Source organism: Macrobrachium rosenbergii, chromosome 26 (genome assembly GCF_040412425.1).
Source record: "Macrobrachium rosenbergii isolate ZJJX-2024 chromosome 26, ASM4041242v1, whole genome shotgun sequence".
Classification (NCBI taxonomy): Eukaryota; Metazoa; Arthropoda; class Malacostraca; order Decapoda; family Palaemonidae; genus Macrobrachium; species Macrobrachium rosenbergii.
In genome coordinates, this window is record NC_089766.1 from 51,720,486 (window position 1) to 51,744,871 (window position 24,386).

The window sequence follows — 24,386 nt, forward strand, 5'->3', positions numbered from 1 at the left end:
TAACAGCTCTCCTAGAGATTGCTGGCCCGAAGGATTAGACTTATTTTACGTGGCTAAGAACCAATTGGTTTTAGCAACGGGACCACAGCTTATTCTGGAATCCAACCACATTATAGCAAAAATGAATTTCTATCACCTGAAGTAAATTCCTCTAATTCTTCATCAGCCGGCCGGAGACTCGAACTCGGAAATAGCAGGTGCTAGCCCACAACTCTACCGACCCGCCCAGTTGAGGACCTAGGAATGGTATTAATATTTTATCCCAACCCAAAAAGACGTGTTGAGAACAGTCAGGCTAACACATCTGGCGCCACCTAAAAGGCGTTTGGCGATAAAGCCAATTCTCAGCAGATTATCAGGGACCAGGTTCTTAGGCCCTTGCCTATCTCTACCCGGGATGCGATCCACTCAAGTTGCCTAATTTAATGCCTATGTCAAGAGGGTCACACGATTTTTTTTAAGGATATATACCCAAAAACGTTTCCCACAGGATAACTGACTTGGCGTTTCTAGCCTGTGAGAAATATGATCGCCAACCACTTACCTCCGGTGAATGGACTATTAATGCACAATAACACAAGGCTATAATGTCTTTTCAAATACAAAAGATAATCTTTTACTTTATCATACAAATATATATATGAGTTAAAAGTTAAGTATGCCTTAGTTTAACCAGACCCCTGAGCTGATTAACAGCTCTCCTATAAGCTGGCCCAAAGGATTGGATTTATTTTACTTGGCTAAGAACCAATTGGTTACCTAGCAACGGGACCTACAGCTTATTGTGGAATCCGAACCATATTATTCGGGAAATGTATTTCTATCACCAGAAATAAATTCCTCTAATTCTTCATTGGAATCAAACACCTTGCCAGCAGATGCTTTAATTGACATGTTTTTGAGAAGTACTTTATCGTGCCTTCTAGGTCAATGAGGAAAGGTTTCACTATAGGTATATTATATATATATATATATATATATATATATATATCTTATATATAGGTTTATATCACATTATCACATCACCAGTGAAGACATCTTTAGTTTATATTTCAATAGTTTAAGGTTGAATAGTAACAATTAAACTACAAGAATTTCTACAAATGTTAGAATTTTTTAATATCAAATTATTAATCGTTTATTACTTCGGAAATATCACTGGACATGAAAATTTTAAGAGATATATATATATATATATATATATATATATATATATATATATATATATATATATATATATATATATATATATACTGGATTTGAAGCTGTAAAACCTGTTCTAAAATTGTTTAATACAAATGTATCCTTCAAATATAATAATATAAAAAAAACATGCTCATAAAAAATAGCCCCCAAAAACATAGCAATATTGTATACAAAATTCCATGTATGGACTGTGATTTATTTTACTTAGGCCAGACCAGTAAAGAACTGAACACCAGATTAAAACAACACAAATACTCAGTAAGAACAGGTCAGGCTAATAATGCCCTATTTTCACATTTAAGTGAAAAGTCCCACATAGTACATTGGACGCAAAGCCAAATATCGTCACATTGTAACAAAACTATTTCCAGGGACTTGTTAGAATCTGTTTTGATTCAGTTGACCTGGGGGAATCATTTTAAATAATTTTAATGTAAGTCAAGGATTATTTTCTTTTGACCCTGTATAATAAAAATGTTCGAGGAGGAATTGAAGGGCAGAATAAGTAGGATTACCAATGAGTATATTTGATGTTAATCCGTTGACTGTTCCGTGACCGCCCAAACTTTTTGTATTCCCTTAGGACTCGTACCCACCAAATATATAGGCCCTTGTCTCTGTATATCTTTAGTTACTGCGACCATGTCTTGGTAATAAGACGTAAGTACATATTATCTCCAGTGTTTCAATTTTCCTTCTTGGCTTAATATTTTTTCCTCGTATAATTGGCGTTTTTTTATTTAGCATGATTTGGAATGACATATAATTATATATTTTTATATTTTATATATATATATATATATATATATATATATATATATATATATATATATTTATATATATATATATATATATATATATATATATATAATTGAATCATTTTGTTTCTTAATAGCAAGACATGAAATGTATCCATCTAACTTTTTTTTTTTTTATCACGTTTTTAATTTTCAGGAGGATATTTAGAATAAGATATATATATATATATATATATATATATATATATAATATAAAACTGAATCATTTTGTTTCTTAATAGCGAGACATGAAATGTATCCTTCTAACTTTTAGTATTTTTCATTGCAGTGACTTCAGGCGTCTCATCCGAGAGGGTAAGTCGTACAATTTCTTTTGCAGCAAAATACAATATTGTTGAATCTGTTCAAATGGACGTTCGTCCAACCACATCTATAAAACAGGCGCAGAGAGGATTTTCACTAACTGCAGGTGCACTGTAGGCACTACTTAATGTCCTTTTACTGCACCTCCGTTCATATTCTCTTTCTTCCATCTTACTCTCCTCAACCCTCTCCTAACAGCTGATTCATAGTGCAGCTGAGAGGTTTTCCTCCTGTTACACCTTTACAACCTTTATACTGTCAATTTCTGCATCAGTGCTGAATGGCCTCGTAGATCCCAGCGCTTGGTCTTTGGCCTAAATTCTATATTCTATTTTCTATTCTATTCACCAACGTCGACTAACCATATATATAATTCACTGCCTAGGTCACCATACCACAGTGAATTTTTCAGTAAACTGACCCAGTCGTTTCTCTCCCAAGGGATCGATCACAGGGTCTTTATTTGCTGACAAAGCCCAACGTTGCTTAACTTCTCGATCGAAAGACTAGCGATGCAGATAATGTGTTACATACGACATCACATAAACAAAATGTAAACACAGGGTAAAATATGAAGAATCCGAAATGTTAGGTAAAACATCGAATGAGCAACTCTTCACAATTCTTGAATCGTTGTGTATCAAACAGATTGTTTCCCGCTGAAATACCCAGTCCTTTACAAATACAACGCCTCTATTAACTGTCGTTGGTTATCTTTCAACCACAGAGAGTCCTCGACTTTTCCTGCTGAACGTAAGGTGTACCCCCTCTTTCCTACGTTTAATATCCATCCACTAATTTCTTATCACTGTCTGCATTTTTATTTTTGTTTGAGTCGTTTTATTCTATAAGTTATTTTGTCTTTTTAGCCTTGAAAATCGGATGGTTGTGGTTCAGAAACGCTGGTGGCAATATTGAAATAAATTACATCTCGTTACGACTTGTCAGTTCTTTATATATATAATATACTGTAAGTATATATAAATGTATACATATATATTATACATCTCGTTACGACTTGTCAGTTCTTTTTATATATAATATACTGTAAGTATATATATACATATATATATATATATATGTATACATATATATATATTATACACACACACACACATATATATATGTATATATACTGTATATGTGTGTATGTATATATTAAATATAAGTATATATGTATGTATGTATATATATATATATATATATATATATATATATATATATATATTTATATATAAATATTCTATATATATATTTTATATATAAATATATATATATATATATATATATACATTATATATATATATATATATATATATATATAATATAATAAAGTATATATGTATGTCTGTGTATATACAGAGTAAGAGTTCTGGTAAGCATGATTTCATTAATCTGTGCGCATGAAATGAAACTGCGCCATTCTTTTCCTTTACACATGTCTATCAACTGATAAATTTCTTAAAGGTGATGCTGGGTATCAAGCTCTATCTCAACCATTTCCTTCCAAAGGAATGAATTTTTTTTTAATAAGCCCCTCGATGGCAATAGGAGCTGCGTTGTTTATTGATGAAATATATAGAATGTTTAACAAGTTATATTACAACTACAAATTGCACAATATCAGAATGTTCAAAATTTCAAGGACAAATGCCATTAGACGCAGCTTCAATAGATTAAGTATCAACATTAAATTGCGTTTTGCAACAGTGTACTATAGTCTCATTAATTGTTGCCGTGCCATTGCAACGAAAAATTACTTTTCTTTCAACTACAGAACGCCCTCATGTAGACTACTCCAATGCTTAATACAGCTTCTTTTATATTCAGAACAATTATGACACCTTGCCCACAAACTTTCGCTTCAGCTTCGGATCGCCTAACAAGCTCTTTTTTTCTCCACAGGTGAGAAGAGGTTTCATAGGAGGCTATGGAGGAGGAGGTGGTGGTGGATATGGAGGAGGAGGCGGCTACGGCGGCGGGGGAGGAGGATACGTGGTCGTGGGAGGATACGGAGGGGGGCACGGTGGTCCCTCTGCCTCCAACATCGCGAGCCAGTCCGCTTACCAGGCAACTGCGGCGGCTGCCGGTTTAAGCGGTGCTGCCCACAGCGCAGCTTCGTACGCAGCTAAAGAAGTTGCATCAGTCGCTGCCGGGGCAGCTGGCTCAGCCAACCAAGCTGCAGCAGCCAGCTTTGACCGAGCCGCTTATCTGAGCCATGCCCTCGGAGCTGCCCAAGCGAATGCGTTCCGCCAGGGCAGTCAGGCTGCCCAAGCAGCGGCAGCTGCCCAGGCTGCACATGCCCAGAAGCTACAGGCTTTGAACCACGCCAATTCGCACTATGGAGGCTACGGAGGACACGCAGAGCTCGCTTATGCCAAGGAAAATTTCTACGCTGCCTCGGCAAACGCTGCTGCCCAGGCAGCTGATGCCCAGTATGCCCAAAAGGAAGCCAACGCCCTTGCGTTGCAGAGCGCTATTGCTAACAACAACCTGCAGTCCAGTAAAGGCGCTGCAGCACAGGCGTCTGCAGCTGCTACAGCTGCTCTCGCCAAGGCCCAAGGGTATTCGAGCCATTACGGCAGTGGGTATTACGGTTAGGGCATAGAAACTGGCAAAGCCATTATATTAGTTTCAGAAATGTATTAAGTAAAATGGTGACTAGCTCTTAGGGAGATAATATTTGCAAAGTTTTTCCATTGTATAACTATATTCGAAATTATTTCCTTTCTGGCATAACTTACTATTTGGGGAATCAAGAATGCCAGCTGGTCTTCCAACTTTAGAAATATCTACTCGAAGATGAAGCAACTTCATTTGTTTGTAAAATTATTTCATTTATATGTCTATAAGGTTCGCAGTCTTATAATATAAAAACGGTAAGGAGCTCAATGATTCAATGACAATGATTACAATTAAAACAGATTCAAACGCTATGTGTACGAAAGACAAAAATATATTATGTACTTTGAGCTGTGACTTTTGATTACCTAACACCCTGTAATAAAATTGCTCAAGAAGAAATACAAAACAAACAACACAGATATGCTTCCTTTCAATATTCCAAACTGTTCCATAATAATCTCTCTCTCTCTCTCTCTCTCTCTCTCTCTCTCTCTCTCTCTCTCTCTCTATATATATATATATATATATATATATATATATATATATATATATATATATATATATATATATATATAATGTTTATCAATGCAGCATGATATATATATATATATAAATGTTTATCAATCCATGATGGAAGGTGCTTGTGAAATCACGGGACTTTGAACAAGTACTTTTGTAGTTTATTCTGCATTTTCAGGTTCACACTAAATATAGAGTAAGTTGACAGAGCTTTATATACAAAAACAGAATGGGGGCGGGGGTACAGTTTGTTAATCTGGCAGCATGTTCTTTAAACAAAAAAAAAAGTGACAAAGGATCAAGGGATAATCCAGGGTGGATATTAACATTCCTGGTGCATGTGGCTTCAATAAAAACAGTCTCCAGCAGATTCCTTTTCTGATGGTCATTGACCTTGTAGATTATCGATGACTTATCCCAGTTAATCGCAATTGCATTGTGGATCATTGGCTTAAGTAATCGATAATCTACAAGGTCAACGACAATCAGAAAAGGAATCTGCTGGAGACTGTTTTTATTGAAGCCATGTACACCAGGAATGTTAATCTCCACCCTGGATTATCCCTTGATCTTTGTCCCTGTCTTTTTTGTTTAAAGAACATGCTGCACAGATTAATAACCTGTAACCCTGCCCCCTTCTGTTTTTGTATATAAAACTCTGTCAACTTCTTTTGTATTCAGTATGAACTTGAAAATTTAGCATAAACTAGAAAAGTACTTGTTCAAAGTCCGGGTTTTCACTCACCTTCTTACATGGATTTTGTGATATATGTGTATGTGTGCAAATATATTTAAATACTGTATATACACATACAGTATTTATACAATTTATAAATATATATATACAGTATATATACATATATATGTATGTATGTATGTATGTATGTATGTATGTATAAGTATATAAATATACATGTATATATACAAGTACTGTATATGTATATAATATATATATATATATATATATATATATATATATATATATATATATATATATATATATATATATATATATATATTATATATATTATATATATTATATATATATATATATATATATATATATATATATATATATATATATATATATATATATATGTGTGTGTGTGTTCCAAAACGGTAAAAATTGTATTTTTCACATTCGATCAGTAAAGCAGAGTAAAGTTGGGTATGGTCATTACACTCATTACTTAGACACAAATATCAGAACAGTAAGTGGAACAACTGTGGAGCAGAGTGTGTCTTATAACATCATCCAAAACTATATATATATATATATATATATATATATATATATATATATATATATATATATATATATATATAATATATATATATATATATATATATATATATATATATATATATATATATATATATATATATATATATACAAGTCTTGAATTCTTAATTGCTATACATGTTTAAAAAAATATATACACAGTAAAATAGTAATTCACCTGGTAAAATGTTTAAAAAGGCTAAACATAATTACATAACGAATTCACACTTACTTTCATTTTGTTAATGTAAAAAATCAAAATTTATATAAATTAGGTGCAAAGGCCATTGAGGACAATGAATACTGTAAATACATGAAACAGATATTATGTCAAGAGTACATCACTGCATTTCAGCCAGTGCAAACAAAAAATTACAGATAGAGTGACCACATCAATAACACATAACATGTACAAAGTTTACAAAGCAATATATAATTATTTAAGCTATTAATCATTAATGTAGACAAATCGAAATCATTTATATAATAAAAACGCACACATGACAAACTTAATCTCTAAAAAAAAAAAGTCATATTCCCTTCTAGGTTCAAGGTTTTGCACCAGGAAATGCAAAATTAAAAATATCTGCTCTAAAATAGGCAAACAGATTTTAATCATTACAGTTCCAAAATGATTTATACGTAATAAGCAAGCCCCATTTATCAGATGGTCACATGACTGCCAGCATTAGTTGGTACACTTTCATACACACATGCATGCATAGGCTACATACATACACAAACAAATATATAAAGTATATGTATATATACATATATATATATATATTATATATATACTGTGCATCTTTTGAAAAACAAGACAAGGACTATTGTCACATCCATACTTTAACTGCCAAAATGACAATGTGACCTAAAAACTTCCAAAATATCAGTCCTTTCTTATAACTACAGGCTACTGATGTGACATCAGCTGTGCATTTAATCCCCAACAAACAAAATCTTTTTGCAGTCCATCTATTTTGAATATGGTGCCTGGACTAGGTTAATCCAGGCACTATAGGCAGGTTCTAAAAATACTAATCCTAACCTAACCAAGTGTCTGAACTACAATGTGCAGGTTTAAATGTATCAAACCTAACCTAACCCTCATAGTTCAGTCCTTTTCTGGTTACCCCCGAAAATCTAAAGTTTCATCATACTATGTCGCGTCATGCCCTTTGAAACAGGCCTGGGCTAGCCGGTTAAATTGCAGTAAAAGGCAACACGGCCAAATGGCAAGGAAATACACTTTTCTAGGTCATTTTGATGTTACCCCCATTAAAATCGGAAATTGATAGTTTCTTAGAAATACCTGGATTACTTTCTCCCATTTAACACTTTTAGGGGTTCTGATACTGGCAGTGCATGTGTTTGTTGTCGGCCTTCCGTGTTTAATACTGGCCTGGGGGTGGGTGGGGTGGGCGTTGGATACCCATACATTAACAAGTTATTGCACTTAACGTACAGGATATGAACCTTATTTTTTCGTTCTTTGGTCATGCATAAGTTAGGGGCTGTGACCTCGATAGTCGAGTGACAAGTTAGGGTTAGGGGCTGTGACCTGGGTACTTCTGTGAGAGGTTGGGTTAGGTTGTGTGGGTTTCACTGGAGAAATATGTTATTCTGATTGATTTTGATGTTGAAATTTCAGTTGAATTTCGTCGGCAATTGATGGTTTTGGTCAGTATGTAAAATAAAACCGTTAACTGAAATTGAATTGAAACTGATAGAATAAAAAAATGAAAAAACATATTTCTTTGTCATTATGGCTAAAACCTGGTAGTGTTGGTAACTTAGGATCAACTCATTATGACCGAACTTTGTAGGCCTATGAACGACACTTGAGAAAGAAATGACTGAAAATCAATTGACTGATAGAATAAAATTATTGAAATTCAATTGACTGACAGAATAAAATTATTGAAATCCGATTGACTGATGGAATAAAATGATTGAAAATTCGATTGACTGACAGAATAAGTACGATGGATATAAACATAATTCCATTAATTCCATCTATCTGGCGATGCTACCACCACCTCAAACTCAGGAGGGTACCACAGTATAGGCCTAGAAGTTCCCTTACCTTTTCTATTGACAAGGTTTCAGCCTCGAGCGTCCATTGCACTGAAATTGTAAATCTATAATCACACACGTCGAAAAAAATTCAAAACTTGAACGGATGTAAACAAAAGTATGCAATAGTTGTCCCTTTTCTGTACGTTTTCTTTGGCCAATTTCATTCAGCAAAAATCTTTTTGTCTTCTGCGATGAATGAAGGTAAACCGGTGTTTTCTCAGGGAAATGGAATGTTACAAGCTCTCAAACTTCAATTTCGTGAATAATAATAATAATAATAATAATAATAATAATAATAATAATAATAATAATAATAAGTGGGAGAATGTAGGTGTGTATTAGGATGGCAATACGATGAGAAGTTAGTGTAAATAGGAAAAGAACTATTTCATTTGCTTTCAGAGTGTCACAGTTCAGCTGTTCAAGAAAGCATTGAATAACCTGAATAACAGACGATTGGAACGGAACAGAGAGAGAGAGAGAGAGAGAGAGAGAGAGAGAGAGAGAGAGAGAGAGAGAGAGAGAGAGAGAGAGAGAGTTGAACCCATTACTCCTGCCACAAAGAAAACAAAAAGGTTTTGCTCCATTTCCGTTCTTTTGTTTCTGAAAAGCAGAATAAAAATGTCAGAAGCTGAATAGGTCCCAGGGATATTACAGAACACATTGGTTTTCTCAAATAGCTAATTTTATGGTCGAGCGGAGAGAAACAGAAGGAGGTTAAGCCATACTTGGTGAAACAGCTGCCAGCTGCCGCGCGTCTTCCAGTAAATTTTAACGACTTGAAAGAAATTTGACTAAAGCAAGGATACTCAGCTGCATAAATACATTAATTCGACAATTTTTACCAGGTAACCTCTGAACGCTATGCATCTGCTGATATTAGGCAACGAGTTGTAGATATAAGATGAATCAGCTTCTTCTTTCTGCCACTACAAATAGTATTGAAAAGGGTCACGGTGATTACGACGCATAGTAATATAAAACTATACTACGAAGGAAGTATCAATGCGTTGGAGTACAGGTATAATTGAGCCCAAGGCGGAGGAGTGCCTAGTATGGTTTGTGGAACCCATGGTGGGAGAAAATGCCCTCATCAGTGGCCGAGGTAGCTATCCACACGAAACCAAAGGCAACTGAATTATACCCAACAAAAGCAGAATTCTCACTGCCCTATGCTGGTAGCGTCTGCTGCCACATACCCTGAATTTACCACTATGAAGACCGAGTTTGATTTCCTTGGTAAGCCAGGATGCTACATGCAGGTTCCATCACATATGTGACTGCTAAGCTAACGGATGAATTAGTATTATTGTTAGTAACCGTTAGCTAGTCAACTTCAGTAGGTCACAATCAGGGTGTGGGATTATGGGTCTCACAACTTCATCCAAGAAGACTTGCTGAGGAATGAAAAGCTAACATGATATATATATATATATATATATATATATATATATATATATATATATATATATATATATATATATATAATCTTCTTTTAACGTGCTTTTTCCCATTTTTGTATGGGGTGCACGATGCCTTGTTTGCAGGACTTTTGATTTGGCTTTGTGTGTGTGTAGTCTCGATGCTGCCCTGCCTGACATAAACTAACGGATGGCGTATGTTACATGTTTCATACCAGACCCAACGCCCTTTCTTCCCAGCAAGAAGTTGTTAGCTAGGTCAGTTCGAGACGTGTGAGATGTTTGTTATGTTTTTTTAGATGTTATAGTGGCTTTGTTTTGTGTGTGTATTTAGTCTGTAACACCCATTTGCTTTTAAGCAAACCTATCCGTTGATTACATACATAATCCCGGGGTGTCTACAAGGAGACTTGCCTCTCTGATCAGAATGAATTTGAAGCTAACATGATTTAGCTGCTGCTGTAACCGACTGTGCCATCAAGGCTCCGATATATATATATATATATATATGGTCACAAATTTAAGCCAACAATAAAATCTGACATCAGAATCACTTTACCTTAGGAATAAAAGTACACCCAGTGAGAACTATACTTGATAAGCTCCATCGGCCCCAGCCAGGATTCCAACCTGAGACTGGTTTAGATACACTGATAAACAGCAGGCTTTGACCATTCGGCCACCGTGATATCGACTCGGCTGTACTGAATTCAGGCTCTATATTCAACTTGCTCCTGGCCAGGCCATTAGGTCTTATCAGTTTTAATCTATCTTGGGAATAAGTTATCCTCAAGGTACAGTGAATTCAGTATTAAATAATATTTCTGACTTTTATGTGAATATATATATATATATATATATATATATATATATATATATAGTGTATATATATTTATATATGTATTATCTACATACACATTCATATATAATATATGTGTGTGTGTTTGTGTGTGTGTGTGTGGTGTATTGCATATAAATTACATTTTTGTATACCATATTTAAATTCTTTCAAAAATAGGCTTCCATAGTTTAAAAGGCGCCTATCGGTACTTACCATTTATTTTCTTTCAGGAACAACCGCCTATTAGATCAAATACGATAGCTCCCACGGAAAGCCTATAGAAATTCATACCGCAGTTAGAAGAGTAGAAACATCGACTTCACTGTTGCTCTATTAACTATATAAAAAAAAAATTTTTAACTAGGTGCTTTGACAAAGAAGACAATTGTCAAGCTGTTCACTTCTTTATTTCGAAGTAGAAAGCGAGGGAGCGAGTGTATTCAATAAAATTCTAATACTTCAGGGCGTCACAAAACCGCTTTTCAGACTCAAAGAACTGGTCCATTATTCTCTTTGCGTTCTTTCAACCTCAGTCCATTGAGTTGTGACTGAATTCAAACTGGAGTTGAAAGTGGAAAGTCAGTCAGCCTCCCTCCTCTTTCACACTTGAGCTACTTATCCACTAGAGCCCCAGTGGTTCTCGACCAGCGGTGGGAATTCCCCCCTAGGGGTGAATTTCAGATTTTCAGTTGGGGGGGGGAATTGTGAGCACTGATTGGCAGGTTCAAACTGGCTCTAGGACCACACAAAACGCATGTTCAATCGCTAATAAAAAAAACTACACTATAAGATTAATCTATGTATGTAAAGGTTATGCACTAATAGGGAAGAACGTAAGGATTTTTAGTAATATTTGCATATTATTAGGAACGCACCTCTTGAAGCAGACAATTTTTGAAGGTGGGGTGGATGACACTCTGACATATGGATGAAAGGGTGCATGGGCCAAAAAAGGCTCAGAACCACTGCTTGATTAGATTTTACCATTCCCCAGCGGTTGGGTCACTCACTGTCAGAATGGATAAATAGAAAAAAAAGTGAACTTTTGGACGGGATCTTGAAGGCTTAACACAAGTTTTTGGAAAGGAATGAATACGATGAGATAACAGCTTAGTTGAGCAAAAAGGATGTTCAGTATTTCATAAATACGAAAATGAAAACAATTGGACAAGGAAATCATAATGGAAGATGTTATATGAACAGTGGCTATCCCAACAGACGAGGGAATGCAATATGAGTTCCGGATTTACTGAAAACAAGTAAAAAATGCGCTGAAGTTTCTTCGGCGCAATCGAGTTTTCTGTACAGCCCATAATGCTGTATGAAACTCTCAGCCTTGGCCCATGAAACTTTCAGCCACAGCCAGGTGGTGGCCTGTGTTGTTGGCATCCGTAACGATGCCAGACGCACGATTATGACTAACTTTAACCTTAGAATAAAATAAAAACTACTGAGGCTAGAGGGCTGCAATTTGGTATGTGTGATGATTGGAGGGTGGATGATCAACATACCAATCTGCAGCCCTCTAGCCTCAGCATTTTTTAAGATCTGAGGGCGGACAGAAAAAGTGTGGGTGAACAGACAACTAACCATCTCAATAATAGTTTTCTTGTACAAGAAAGCTAAAAACCAAAGGGTTAATAGACCCATATATGTTTATAGACCTTGACAGCATCACACCACGGTCAGTAAGTTGCCAAATCTCCACATAAACACACACACACACACATATATATATATATATATGTGTATACATATATATATATATACATATAATACATATATATGTGTGTATACAGTATATAATGTCTGCATACAATATATATATATATATATATATATATATATATATATATATATATATATATATATATATATATATATATATATAATTCAAACATATATGCATAGATACATACATACAGTATGTAACTTACATTACATTACTGTAATATCAGTAACCATTGCTAAAATTTGTTTAATGAATAGATGGTTAGAAATAATATGCTATGGTAAGTAGCCTACCAACTAAAGTATCGCTTATCACAGCTCTGGTTCTGGGGCCAAACAGGACTTAGAAAGGCCTGGTGTCTGAAAAGGTTAAGCTAGTGGCGTGGTCTACGTTGCTATTTTCCCTCTTTTATTTCTCCTACCTAGCATCTTCTTTCTAGCTTCCAGTATTTCTGTAAGTAATTCAGTTTTCCTATTCTTTTTAGACCACTCCATGCATTGTAACGCGTTCCATAAATTTCCTACGAAAATTACAGGACTCGGTTTGAGGTTAATATTGTAACTGAATTATTTTCCAGGTTTTTATTGAAAACAGTAACATTTTCCCGGCGAAGAAACATGATGAAATTTAAAGTATTAATATAAGTGAGATCACAACTTTGGACTCCTCTGCTTAAGAAATGTTCTTTTAAATTAAGTAACTAAACTGTACTGGTTTGTGGTAGTTTTAACAGAAGGTGTAGCCTTAGGCAACACGCTAGATTCATCTCTACTTTTCAAGCAGTTAAAAAGCTAATTAAAGTCTTTCAGTAATTTGCAGTGTTTTATTTCCATGTCTCCCTCTACGTGGGATTGATAAAGACATCTGGTTCACTGTCCCATCATATTAGGAGCGTTTTCTTAGCTTCAGAAATAACTTCTTTTATCTGTAACCGTCTTTGGTATCAAAAACCTTAGGTCATCATGTGAAATTTCTCGTAACTGATCAAACATTAAAGAAAAATCTAACTTGCACAGATGTTTCGAGTGCCCAGGTAACATTTAGGACAGTGGAACCATAAGCACTGGTGTCTATTACTGTGTTATAAAAGCAGGAACTCTCTTAGCCACAGCCAACCTTTTGATCACAGGCCTTAAAGCGTCGATGAACTGCAATATATTCTGCAGAATTCCCTCGTATTTACGCCCCTTCCTGTTAGTGTAAATGTAAAAAAAGGACCCTTCTGTTAATCTTCGCTAAGAATGAAAATCATCTCCCTTCTTTTAATTGTGGCGCTTTCTTGTAAGTCTGTGATTAAGCATACTTAGTCTATTTCTTTTTCTAAGAAGCTTTTATGATAAAAAGTACTGGGTGCTACTTTGGCTCGTTACCTACGCGTAACCTACTTCGAGGTGCTAGTACTAAACATGGCGGAGGCTCCTTGGGACGCCCTGTTTAGTACTAGCCCATTGCTACATTGTGTGGTCGACAGATTTTATTGATAAACGATATCTTCGTGCGGCCGTCTACTTTACATTTACCATACGGTGTTTAGTACGAGCACCTCGGAGTAGGTGACACGTAGATAACAAGCCAAAGTATAGCCTACTGTTATGTTCACGTATGCTGGTTTCTGTTGATTGCGAATCCATAAACCCAAATCTGGCCTCTTAACCCTTTCAACACCTTATCACAAGGCACTAAGTTGACTTTACCAAAATCATCCAGCAAAGTGTATTAGGTCAAGTTTGGTGCTAAACTCATGATACCGAGCAACATTAAATTCTCGTTCACTGTTTCCTGTGGTGCTGGGCGCCAGGAGATTTTTTTCGAGAGAAATATAGGATGCAAGATAATTATCTTTTTAGAGTGCTCTTCTTTTTGAATACTGTTTTAGGATGGTATCTGGTCAGAGAGTGCTTTTAGTGGTAAACAAGGTACAAGAAGGTCCTTTCATAGATTATTCTTTGTGATAATTGATATATCACAAGCTCTCTTCAGAGGCATCATGTGGTGTTTTTAGGTTATACTTAGGTTGCACAGTATAGGCCTATCTTTCTTCCCTGGCACTCATAATTCATAGCTACCATGCACTAAGTATCGATAAATCAGACATCAAAACTGTTCTAGTTTTCTTAATTTTAACTATGCTATATAAATCTTAAAGTCATCACCACAAAAATTATTTTTACAGTAATTGGTGATCGGCAATAAAAAGTATTGTATTAGAGATGTCTATAATATTTTTAATGTGAAAGTTATATTTGAAATCTCGCTAGTTACAGCTACTTCCTCAATATAAAGGCACCAATTTCACATATATGTACAAACTTTTATGTCCTTCTCGTAAATAAACAGCTTTTGTCAAAATGGTTACATACCCATGGCTTTCCTGACGATTTCATTCAAAGTATTAGTTTTCGGGTACCTGAACATAATTTATCATAGTTAATTAACAAATGTAACCTGCAAAGAAGAATAAAACACATTAACTAGAAAGTTGTTTATTTATTAAAGCTAAAGTATTCCAGTTTAACTTAGAATATTATTTTGTTATTGTCCCTATGCTCGGGGATGAAGCTGGAACACTGGCATCAACTGATGACAAGACTGGGGGCGGTCCTGCAGCAGCAATTGGTTCTGATGCGACGTCGCTTCCTTTAGGAACTACGTTGGGAGTGTCTCCTAACAGTGATGCTGGTTGATTTATGACAGACGACAGTCCTCCAGGAATGCTAGATTTTCCAAATATTGGTATAATACTGCTTCCTGCCGCTGGGGTTTTAAGACTGCTTTCAGATGCTCCTGCACTAAATCTGTTTATTCCACCTCTGGTAAGCCCAAATCCACCTAATCCTGCTAAACTATCTAGAGGGTTTCCAGAAGTTCCCATTATATTCCCAATGCTAGACAAGTCTGGGATAGAGCCCGGATTTCCTAAACTGCCCAGGCTTCCAAAGTTTCCTAATCCTCCAAGATTTAACGACGACAGTCCAGGAAGTAAGCCCAGTCCTGTGTTTGGCTGTTGACTAGAACTGTCTTGACTGAGGCTCGGCAAAGACAACTCAGGTGACGATGACCCACCTAGTTGACCTAAACCAAGTCCACCGAGTCCCGAGAGTAAGGATAAGTACCCTGAACCTCCCACTCCTGTGCCAGTCTGCTGGCTAGGCTGATTTCCATTGGTGTTTAGGTTGCTAAAACTCTGCCCTAATGAAATACTGCCCAGATTCCCAAGATTGCTACTAAGGCCCCCTGTACTGAGCAAGCTTCCTAAACCAAATAAGTTTGATAAGCTTGGGGTTTGAGTTCCTGTGTTGGCAGTAGCTAAGCTTGGTGGATGGTGAAATGCATTTTGCTGCTGGTGGTTTGAATTTCCGTTTCTAAAAAGATTGAAGTTTTGCAAAGATGGGAAAAGACTTGACTGAAAAGGAGTAGTTCCACTTACAGGCACAGACAAGGCAGTCTTGGATAAGATACTGCCACTATCAGCATGAAGTTGAATTGGCTCAGCCTTAGTGATATCATCTTGTTTCGTGATAGGTATAACACCAGTGTTATCTGTGTCTGAAGCAGATGAATTATACTTTGTGGTATCAGCATCTTTCTTTAACAAAACATCACTGGGGTCTGCTGTTGAAACATCTGATTTGAAATCTGCAGTATAGTCATATTTCTCTGGTAAAGTACTTTCATTGTCAATTAAAGAAATATTAGATTTAGCTGGAGTGTTATCAAAATCCTGTGTTGATTGTGCTTGACTTAGTTCGGATGAAACAATTAATGGATTCAAGGTTGCTGTATGAATAGTTGTTTGATGCTCAGTACTTGAAGCAATGGGGATTTCAGTAACAGATGGTGAAGAATCATCTGTAACTGACGTGGCTGTGGAGGACGAACCAGTATCTTCAGAATAAACGCTTCCATCACTATGCCTGATTTGTGAGTAAGAAGAGGAATATTGCTGATCAGGATCTGTTGCTGTATATTCTAAGTCATTCACACTGTCATTTACTTTTTTTACCTGAGGCTCTTCTGCTGAGAGATTTTTGTACCTTTCTTGAGCCCTGGTGAATAGCTCCCTAGCATGCTCTAAAGAAACTGTTATGTTACTACCTGTGCTTTGATTAGGATTATTGGTGGAAAACTGAGTTTCTGTAGCTGATGGAGATTCCAGTTGTAATGTCTTCAGAGTGCTAACCTGATCTGTTCTTTGTTTAGGGACCCATTCATCACTGTCATTAAGCCTAGAACGATGTTCTAGTGAAAGAATCGATCCAGATGTTCCACTGTCTGTTGTATTTTGGTCCTGTTGTAAGTGACTGGGTCGAGCATAATGAACAAAAGGGCGAGATCTCGTGATTCCTCTGAATGGAACTCTCTGATTGTGAGTACTTCTGTTTCTTTGTGGATGCTGGATCTGACTGCGACTTCTTCCTTTCAAATGAAATGTGATTGGCTGAGAAGTGCGAGAAAAACTACTGCGATTTTTTATTTGGGGTGATGATTCATCGGATTGTGTCAGTGGTAAGGAAATATTTCTATTTGACAGCCTTGTTATTTGAAGCCGTTGAGTCTTCGGGTGATCCAGCCTTGGGAATTTTGCCTGCAAACATCAGTGGATAGTGTAAGGTGAATATCATACAGTCATGAGTTCATCAGCAAATTAAATCTAGTGCTTCTAGGAAATACAATAATCATAACAAATTCATTCTAATACTTTTGGGACAAATAAGTAGTAACATTTCATATCTTTAATAAGTTATACCTGACAATCTCGAAACATAAATGCAAACAGGATCACATTTGATATCTGGACGAAGGGAAACAACATCAGAAAGAAAGTTCTCTGCATTTTAATTAGATAAATGGCAGAAAGTTCATACTCACAAAATCAAAGACTGGGCTTCTGCTTGGTGGACTTGTAGTGCGTTCAGTGGGTTGCAGGGTCTGTTGCCTAGGTGTGTGATGAGCATTGTGGTCAGCTTGCTGCAAGTGGTGGTACTCTATTGGATCTGCAACCTCGGATTTTTTTGGAATTTCTTGAAATACTCCTTTTCTAGAAACACTTGAAATGTTTTTAAATTGCCCCGAAAAGATCTTTAACTCTTGAGTTTCTTGCGTCACAATTCTCTGATTGTCTATCTCTGGTTTTGTCATTCTTTGTTCAATAACTCTTTGCTGTTGCCTTGGTAGCTCTATACTTACAAATGTCGTTGTCGTCGGTTCTCCAAAGACTTGAGCTGGTTTTGGTAATGTTGCCTCTGTATCTGTGACCTCGATGGCTGGTTTCTGTAGACCTTCCACCACACGGCTGGTGGTTTCACCTGGTGTTAAAACCATTTGGTTTGCTTTGTCGTTTACATTAGGACTGTTCGTGAAATCTGACAGTGCCAGATGAAACTCATTTTGTTTTTGGAAGGATTCTGGCCATTCTGTAGTAGCGTTTGTTATATGAATAATTTGTAAATTATGAGGTAATACTGAATGCTCATCTTGGCTTTGACTATTATGAGTTCCATTGTGTGTTATAGTTTTGTATAAAGCTCCTGTGAACCCTGGCTCCGGTGTGTTTGGTGTTGATTGCTGCTTAGAAGATTCAAAGTTACCGACCGCTGAAGCATTTACAGGGCTGTGGTGAGCCAGTCTGCCTTGCTCTGCTACCACACAAGCTAGAGCTGAAATTAGGAGTCGATATGTTACAGAAAAAACAAAAATTTTAAATTGAAGTATAAGAACATATATGGCGAAGTATTTTAATGTATTATCGAACAGATCTCTAAATTCAAGGAGAACTGAGAATATGACAGTTTGATGCCTTAGTTAACAAGAATTCAAGTTTTTGTGTATATTTCTGTATTTATGAAAATCAGGTAAACACAATCACGCACACATACACACATGATGAGGGATTCTCCATTACATGGTGTGGTTCTAGAGGAAAAAACGAAACAATTTTCACAGTTGAATCAAGGGTGAATTCCTTAAGTAGAAAAACATCTTAACATCAGTCGCTTAATCGGCTCTTCATCAAACCCAACAACACAGTGTCTTGCTCACATTCTCTTTCTTCCCGGCTAAAAGTACTTCCACTTCAACTCCTCTCCCATCCTGTCAATTACTTCTTCATGTGGAACAAGCCCACCTAAGGGGCCACTGACTTGAAATTCAAGCTTCCAAAGAATATGGTGTTCATTAAGAAGAAGTAAGAGAAGGTAAAGGGAAAAACAAAAAGATGAGATCTCACTTATCAAAAAAGAAAAAAATTCCTGCTCTAGACTTCTTGGCCACTTACTCGATAATGGAACATGCATTTCCAGTGTCTTTTCATTTCTGAACTGTACGCTCTTCACCAGCTTATCAGTTTCCTTTCTCTAATAAAAATGTTCAGACCATCTCAAAACACCTTAATTTTTCTTTTTTTATCCTTTGGTATCCTAAACAGCTCCTGTGTATCTTCCTATTTTGCAAATTATTTCCATCCTTCAGACTCCAAGCATACTGCAAAAAACAATATATATATATATATATATATATATATATATATATATATATATATATATATATATATATATATATATATATATATATATCTCAAAACTTATTCCTTGGAGCAGCATTCAGCATTCACACTTTACTTCCATAAAGGAGAGTTAGCTCAACAGTCCCTTTAAAGTATACCATAGTTTAACCAGACCACTGAGCTGATTAACAGCTCTCCTAAAGAGGGCTGGCCCAAAGGATTAGATTTATTTTACGTGGCTAAGAACCAATTGGTTACCTACCAACGGGACCTACAGCTTATTGTGGAATCCAAACCACATTATACGGAGAAATGAATTTATATCACCAGAAATAAATTCCTCTAATTCTTCATTGGCTGGTCGGAGATTCGAATGCAGGGCCAGCAGAGTGCTAGCTGAGAACGGAACCCACTCTCCCAGCGAGGAACTAACAGTCCCTTTAAACAATCCTACTTTGGCTTCCATAGACAATCCTCTTGTCTTTCAAATCTCCCATGTCAGTGGACACTCCCCTTTACTCACTCTTCTCTAACTCGCCCCTTCTTTCAACTCACCATCATTCTTGATGTTGAATGATGGTGAGTTTAAAGAATGGGTGAGTTAGAGACGAGTGAGTAAAGGGGAGTGTCCACTGGCAAGAGAGATTTGAAAGACAAGAGGACTGTCTATGGAAGCCAAAGTAGGATTGTATAAACGGACTGTTGAGCTAACTCTCCTTTATGGAAATAAAGTGTGAATGTTGAATGTTGCTCCAAGGAATAAGTTTGAGATATATTGTTTTTGTAGTATGCAAAATAGGAAGATACACAGGAGCAGTTTAGGCTACCAAAGGATAAAAAATGAAAAATCAAGGTGTTTTGAGAGATTACTCTCATAACCTTGCTCGGTGCTATTTTGACTTATTATCTACCCGTCACCTCCGAGCTGCTAGTACTAAACAAGGTGGAAGCTCAATGGGATGCCATGTTTAGTACTATCCCCTCGAGGATCAAAGTATTATATACACCCATTTCTATACTGTGTGCTCGACAAATTATATTAATAAACCATATCTTTGATCCCCGAGGGGCTAGTACTAAACACAGCGTCCCATTAAGCTTCTGCCATGTTTAGTACCAGCACCTCGGAGGTGACGCGTAGATAACAAGCCAAAGTAGCAGCCCTTATTCTTACATCCTCTTTTAAGGATCTTCGTAGTCTTTTATTACTTTCTGTAATTTCTGTTTCATATTTCCAAACACCACCGAACTATTTGCAAACATCAGACATTCCAAAATCCACTCTTGACCCATTTTCTTATTCTGTGATATTGCACTTAAACCTGCTGTCTTTTTTTGACATTGAATCTCTCTCTCTCTCTCTCTCTCTCTCTCTCTCTCTCTCTCTCTCTCTCTCTCTCTCTCTCTCTCTCTCTCTCTCTCTATATATATATATATATATATATATATATATATATAATACCCTTCAAAGAAGGCATCGTGCTTACCCCATATGAAAAATGGGAAGAAGCACGTTAAAACGAAGAAGATATATAGGCCTATATATTAATTTATTTATATATATATATATATATATATATATATATATATATATATATATATATATATATATATATATATGTATATACACATATATATATATATATAGATATCCTATGTATAGAGAGACACACACAGATATAGAGAGAGAGACAGAGAGAGAGAGAAAATGTTTATCTAGCCTAAATTTTTAAGCTGAAATAAAAACACGCATTAGACTGAAGCTTTAGAACCTCACCTGTGAAACAGACAACAGCAACAACCGCCTTTATCGCCATCTTGAGGATTTCACACGACCATGAAAAGAACCTCCTTCGAACAAAGTCACTTCATTCGCAGCGCACAAATATGCTTGGGAGTCGTGGGTAGCGGGAGCAAAGGAAAATCATCTTAGATTACCATAAGCTTTCCTGGACGATGCCTTTCGCTTTGGGGGAGTTTCTTGACTGTTAAGAGGCTGAGCCGAACTTTGGCTGCCATTTATAGCCTTTGATGGGGTTGGGTCGGGGAGGAGCTGTGTTTCCAATAGAACCAGGAAATGGGAACACAAGAGTGAAAGTTAGCTCGCGAACATTTGAAGTACAAAAGAACAACGGGGCATTTAACTCTAAGTATACACACACAGACACGTACACACCGTGTGTGTGTGTGTGTGCACGTGTGTACAGTAGGCTACTGTATAATGTAAATGAAATTAATTTTGCTTCAGTCTGTCAAAGAAGCGAGAGATGACTTTTGTTGACTCTGGTAGATTTCCTAAAACCTTTATTTCGTGCTAATTTCTTAGATTTATATCAAATAAATGACGAAGGAAACATTTTACAAAAATGTACTATGCCACTCAACACTACATTGCGCGATCTCTCTCTCTCTCACTTCTTCTTGGACAATATTGTCACTTTTTTCCATTCCATATATCCAGCACGTTTTACGCCATGTTTTACTCCCTAAAGCATCCTAATAAACACAATTTCAAATAATCTATCCTCGTCCGTTCGCTTGACATGACTGAACCATCTCAAAACGCATCCTGTTCCGCATATAGGCTAACAATTTGTTTCAACGACTTCATCCTTTTGGCTTTAACTCACAGGCGACAGCTACACTTATTTTCATATATAGGTTCGAGGATTGCTCGCGGCTTACCACTCACCAAGTCCACCCAGCTTTGAATTGGTGCCAGCATATGTTGGGGTCAAGAGTATGGGGCGAGGGGCCAGCAGCCTAACCCCTTAAGGATGAGAAGCTCAAAGTTCGTACCCTTCTGGAACAGCCCTTCTCCAAAGGGTGTTTGAATGTGTACATAATATATATATATATATATATATATATATATATATATATATATATATATATATATATATATGTGTGTGTGTGTGTGTGTGTGTGTGTGTGTGTGTGTGTGTGTGTGTGTGTGTAAATGACGACTCCTTTCATGATACAGTGTGCATTTACAAGGTCATTGCATACGAATTTCGTATTGTCGTCGATTCAAGGTCTGAAGTTGCCAATCATGAGTTGTCCTTGGGAAAGCAACAAATGGAAAAATATTCTTCGTATTCTCTTTTGTTCTCAATAATTATTTATGTACTTTCAGACATATTTGAACATAAATGAATGAACAAAGTTGTGTCCTTGGAACGTTGGGTGTTCATTCAGTCGAATCAGTCGTCGCAAAGTACTACCTTGTACAGGTCATCGAAACAGCATTTTCGTCTCTGATTTCACTTGAGTTACACCAAGGCTTCCTTTTCGCTTTAATTTGTTCATTGGTCCACAAAAGAAGGCAAAGAAAAGACGGGAAATGCAGCGGGCTACTCCAGGAGCAAGAGGCTGTGCTGGCATAAGCAGTGATCAAGCACATCGTGTCGCAACGATACAAGTATTATTTTACAATCTACCCATTTTACGTAATTCATTTTTGTTGTTGTTGCATTTGGCTTCTGCTTCGATATTGCAACAACTGCTCTCATTTTTTAATATCAGTTGCAATTACGTACTACAGTTACCGAGGTCTAATTGCACGATGCAGAAATTTTACCTCTTGTTTGTTTAAGTCGTCGTATTTATTACGTAGTATTTTTCACTCTAGTGCATTTTCAAACGGAGACAAAAATGGATAATGGATATGGTTTTTTTTTTTTTGTAGATGATGTTATCTCAAACAGTAGAGGATCCTTGAATTTGTGGGTGATGTTTTTAGTCTGGTTGTTTGCCAGGCATTTTTTATTAATAATAAAACTAGTGTGAATATTTAGATGGTACTTCTTAAAATCGGGTGAGTTTATTTTGTGTTTTTTAGCAATTCTGGCACAATTTAATGAATTCCGTGTTATTTATTATTTATTTGTCAGGGTAGCGTTCCCCGTTGGACTCATAAAAGGTGTCAGTAATTGAACTGTAACTTTTCCAACATAATTTTTTAGATCGATTTCCGTCAGACAATTATCAACTTATTGTCACCCCCACCACCGCATTTAAGTCTCCAAATGCAACTGTGCAAACGCTACCTCAATTAGACCTTTAAGATAATGGTATAGTCTATAATTTTGCCACGTTCGGGCAAGGGGCGAGTGGGTTTGGTAGGACCTGTCATCCTAGGTTAGGATATGTTTCTGAAAGTATGATCATGATATAGCTTTGTAAAATAATGCCACTGTATATGTAACACTATAGGATAGGTTAGGCTAGGTTGGGGGGCCTGTCCTCTTGTCAGGTAGGATCCAGCATCCTAAAGTAGAGTCGATGGTAAAACTTCACTTGAGGGTTAGTACTAAACATGGTGGAACAGTGATTCATTTACAGTGTTTCGTGGTAATTCCATATATTAGCTCCGCTCCAGTTTTTACCTTTTCAACTGGTTTTTTCCACACTTCTAGGGGTTCTGATACTGTTTGTTGTCGGCCAAATGGAATGTCCCTTCACCGTGTTTAGTACTGGCCTGGGGTGGGGTACCCATATGTTAACAAGTTATTGCACTTGCCGGACGGGATATGAACTGTTCGAAACAGACGTATATATATACCCGTGCTCTGTCTTGTGAAGATCACGCATGGAATCCCCTTGTTGGATGGACTTTGGGGTTAATTACAAGTTAATTACATTCGAGTGCCAAAAATTAAAGGTAAATTCATAACTAGCAACCAAAAAACTGTAGAAAAAGTGTAGAAAAAGTTAAGTTAGAAGGCAGTCGCCGCCGCGGAGTTACTATATAGTTCTACCTGTTTCGTCATGTTTAGGACTAGTACTAGCCCCTGGGGGTCAAATGTATTTAACTAGCCCTGGGGGATCAAATGTCCCTAAGTGCATTTTTCACAAAATTGAAATTTAGAAAAAATCCTTAATTATTTACATATTTTATTTTTTATTTTGATAAATACCAGTTTACAAGAATTATGTAAATACTGTAGAATGTTTTTTCCATTTTTTAATGAAGATTCGACAGATATAATAAAAATGGAGTAGGGATGTTCGGACCGGAAACAAACACTATACAACAAGGCCACTGTATATGTTGAC

At 36.4% G+C, this 24,386-nt stretch overlaps 3 protein-coding genes across 3 annotated transcripts in view; 2 read left to right on the forward strand and 1 right to left on the reverse strand.

Moving 5' to 3' along the window:
• Positions 1 to 930: 930 nt before the first annotated feature.
• LOC136852853 (glycine, alanine and asparagine-rich protein-like) lies at positions 931 to 5,299 on the forward strand. The gene is made up of 3 exons (XM_067127758.1): positions 931 to 952; positions 2,293 to 2,318; positions 4,158 to 5,299. The coding sequence occupies exons 1-3, from the start codon at positions 931 to 933 to the stop codon at positions 4,926 to 4,928; spliced, it is 819 nt and encodes a 272-aa protein (XP_066983859.1). The 3' UTR covers positions 4,929 to 5,299.
• Positions 5,300 to 15,296: 9,997 nt separating this feature from the next.
• Positions 15,297 to 22,156, reverse strand: LOC136853204 (uncharacterized). Its single transcript, XM_067128577.1, has 3 exons — positions 21,106 to 22,156; positions 17,696 to 18,483; positions 15,297 to 17,411 (listed from the first exon to the last, which is right to left on the reverse strand). Exons 1-3 carry the CDS (start codon positions 21,143 to 21,145, stop codon positions 15,351 to 15,353), a joined length of 2,889 nt encoding a protein of 962 aa, XP_066984678.1. The 5' UTR covers positions 21,146 to 22,156; the 3' UTR covers positions 15,297 to 15,350.
• An 892-nt stretch (positions 22,157 to 23,048) lies between these two features.
• Positions 23,049 to 24,386, forward strand: part of LOC136853211 (zinc finger protein OZF-like) — a 270,715-nt gene continuing 269,377 nt past the window's right edge. The window contains exon 1 of the mRNA XM_067128587.1: positions 23,049 to 23,145. The gene's annotated coding sequence lies outside the window, so the exon portion shown is untranslated. The remainder of the gene's footprint in view (positions 23,146 to 24,386) is intronic.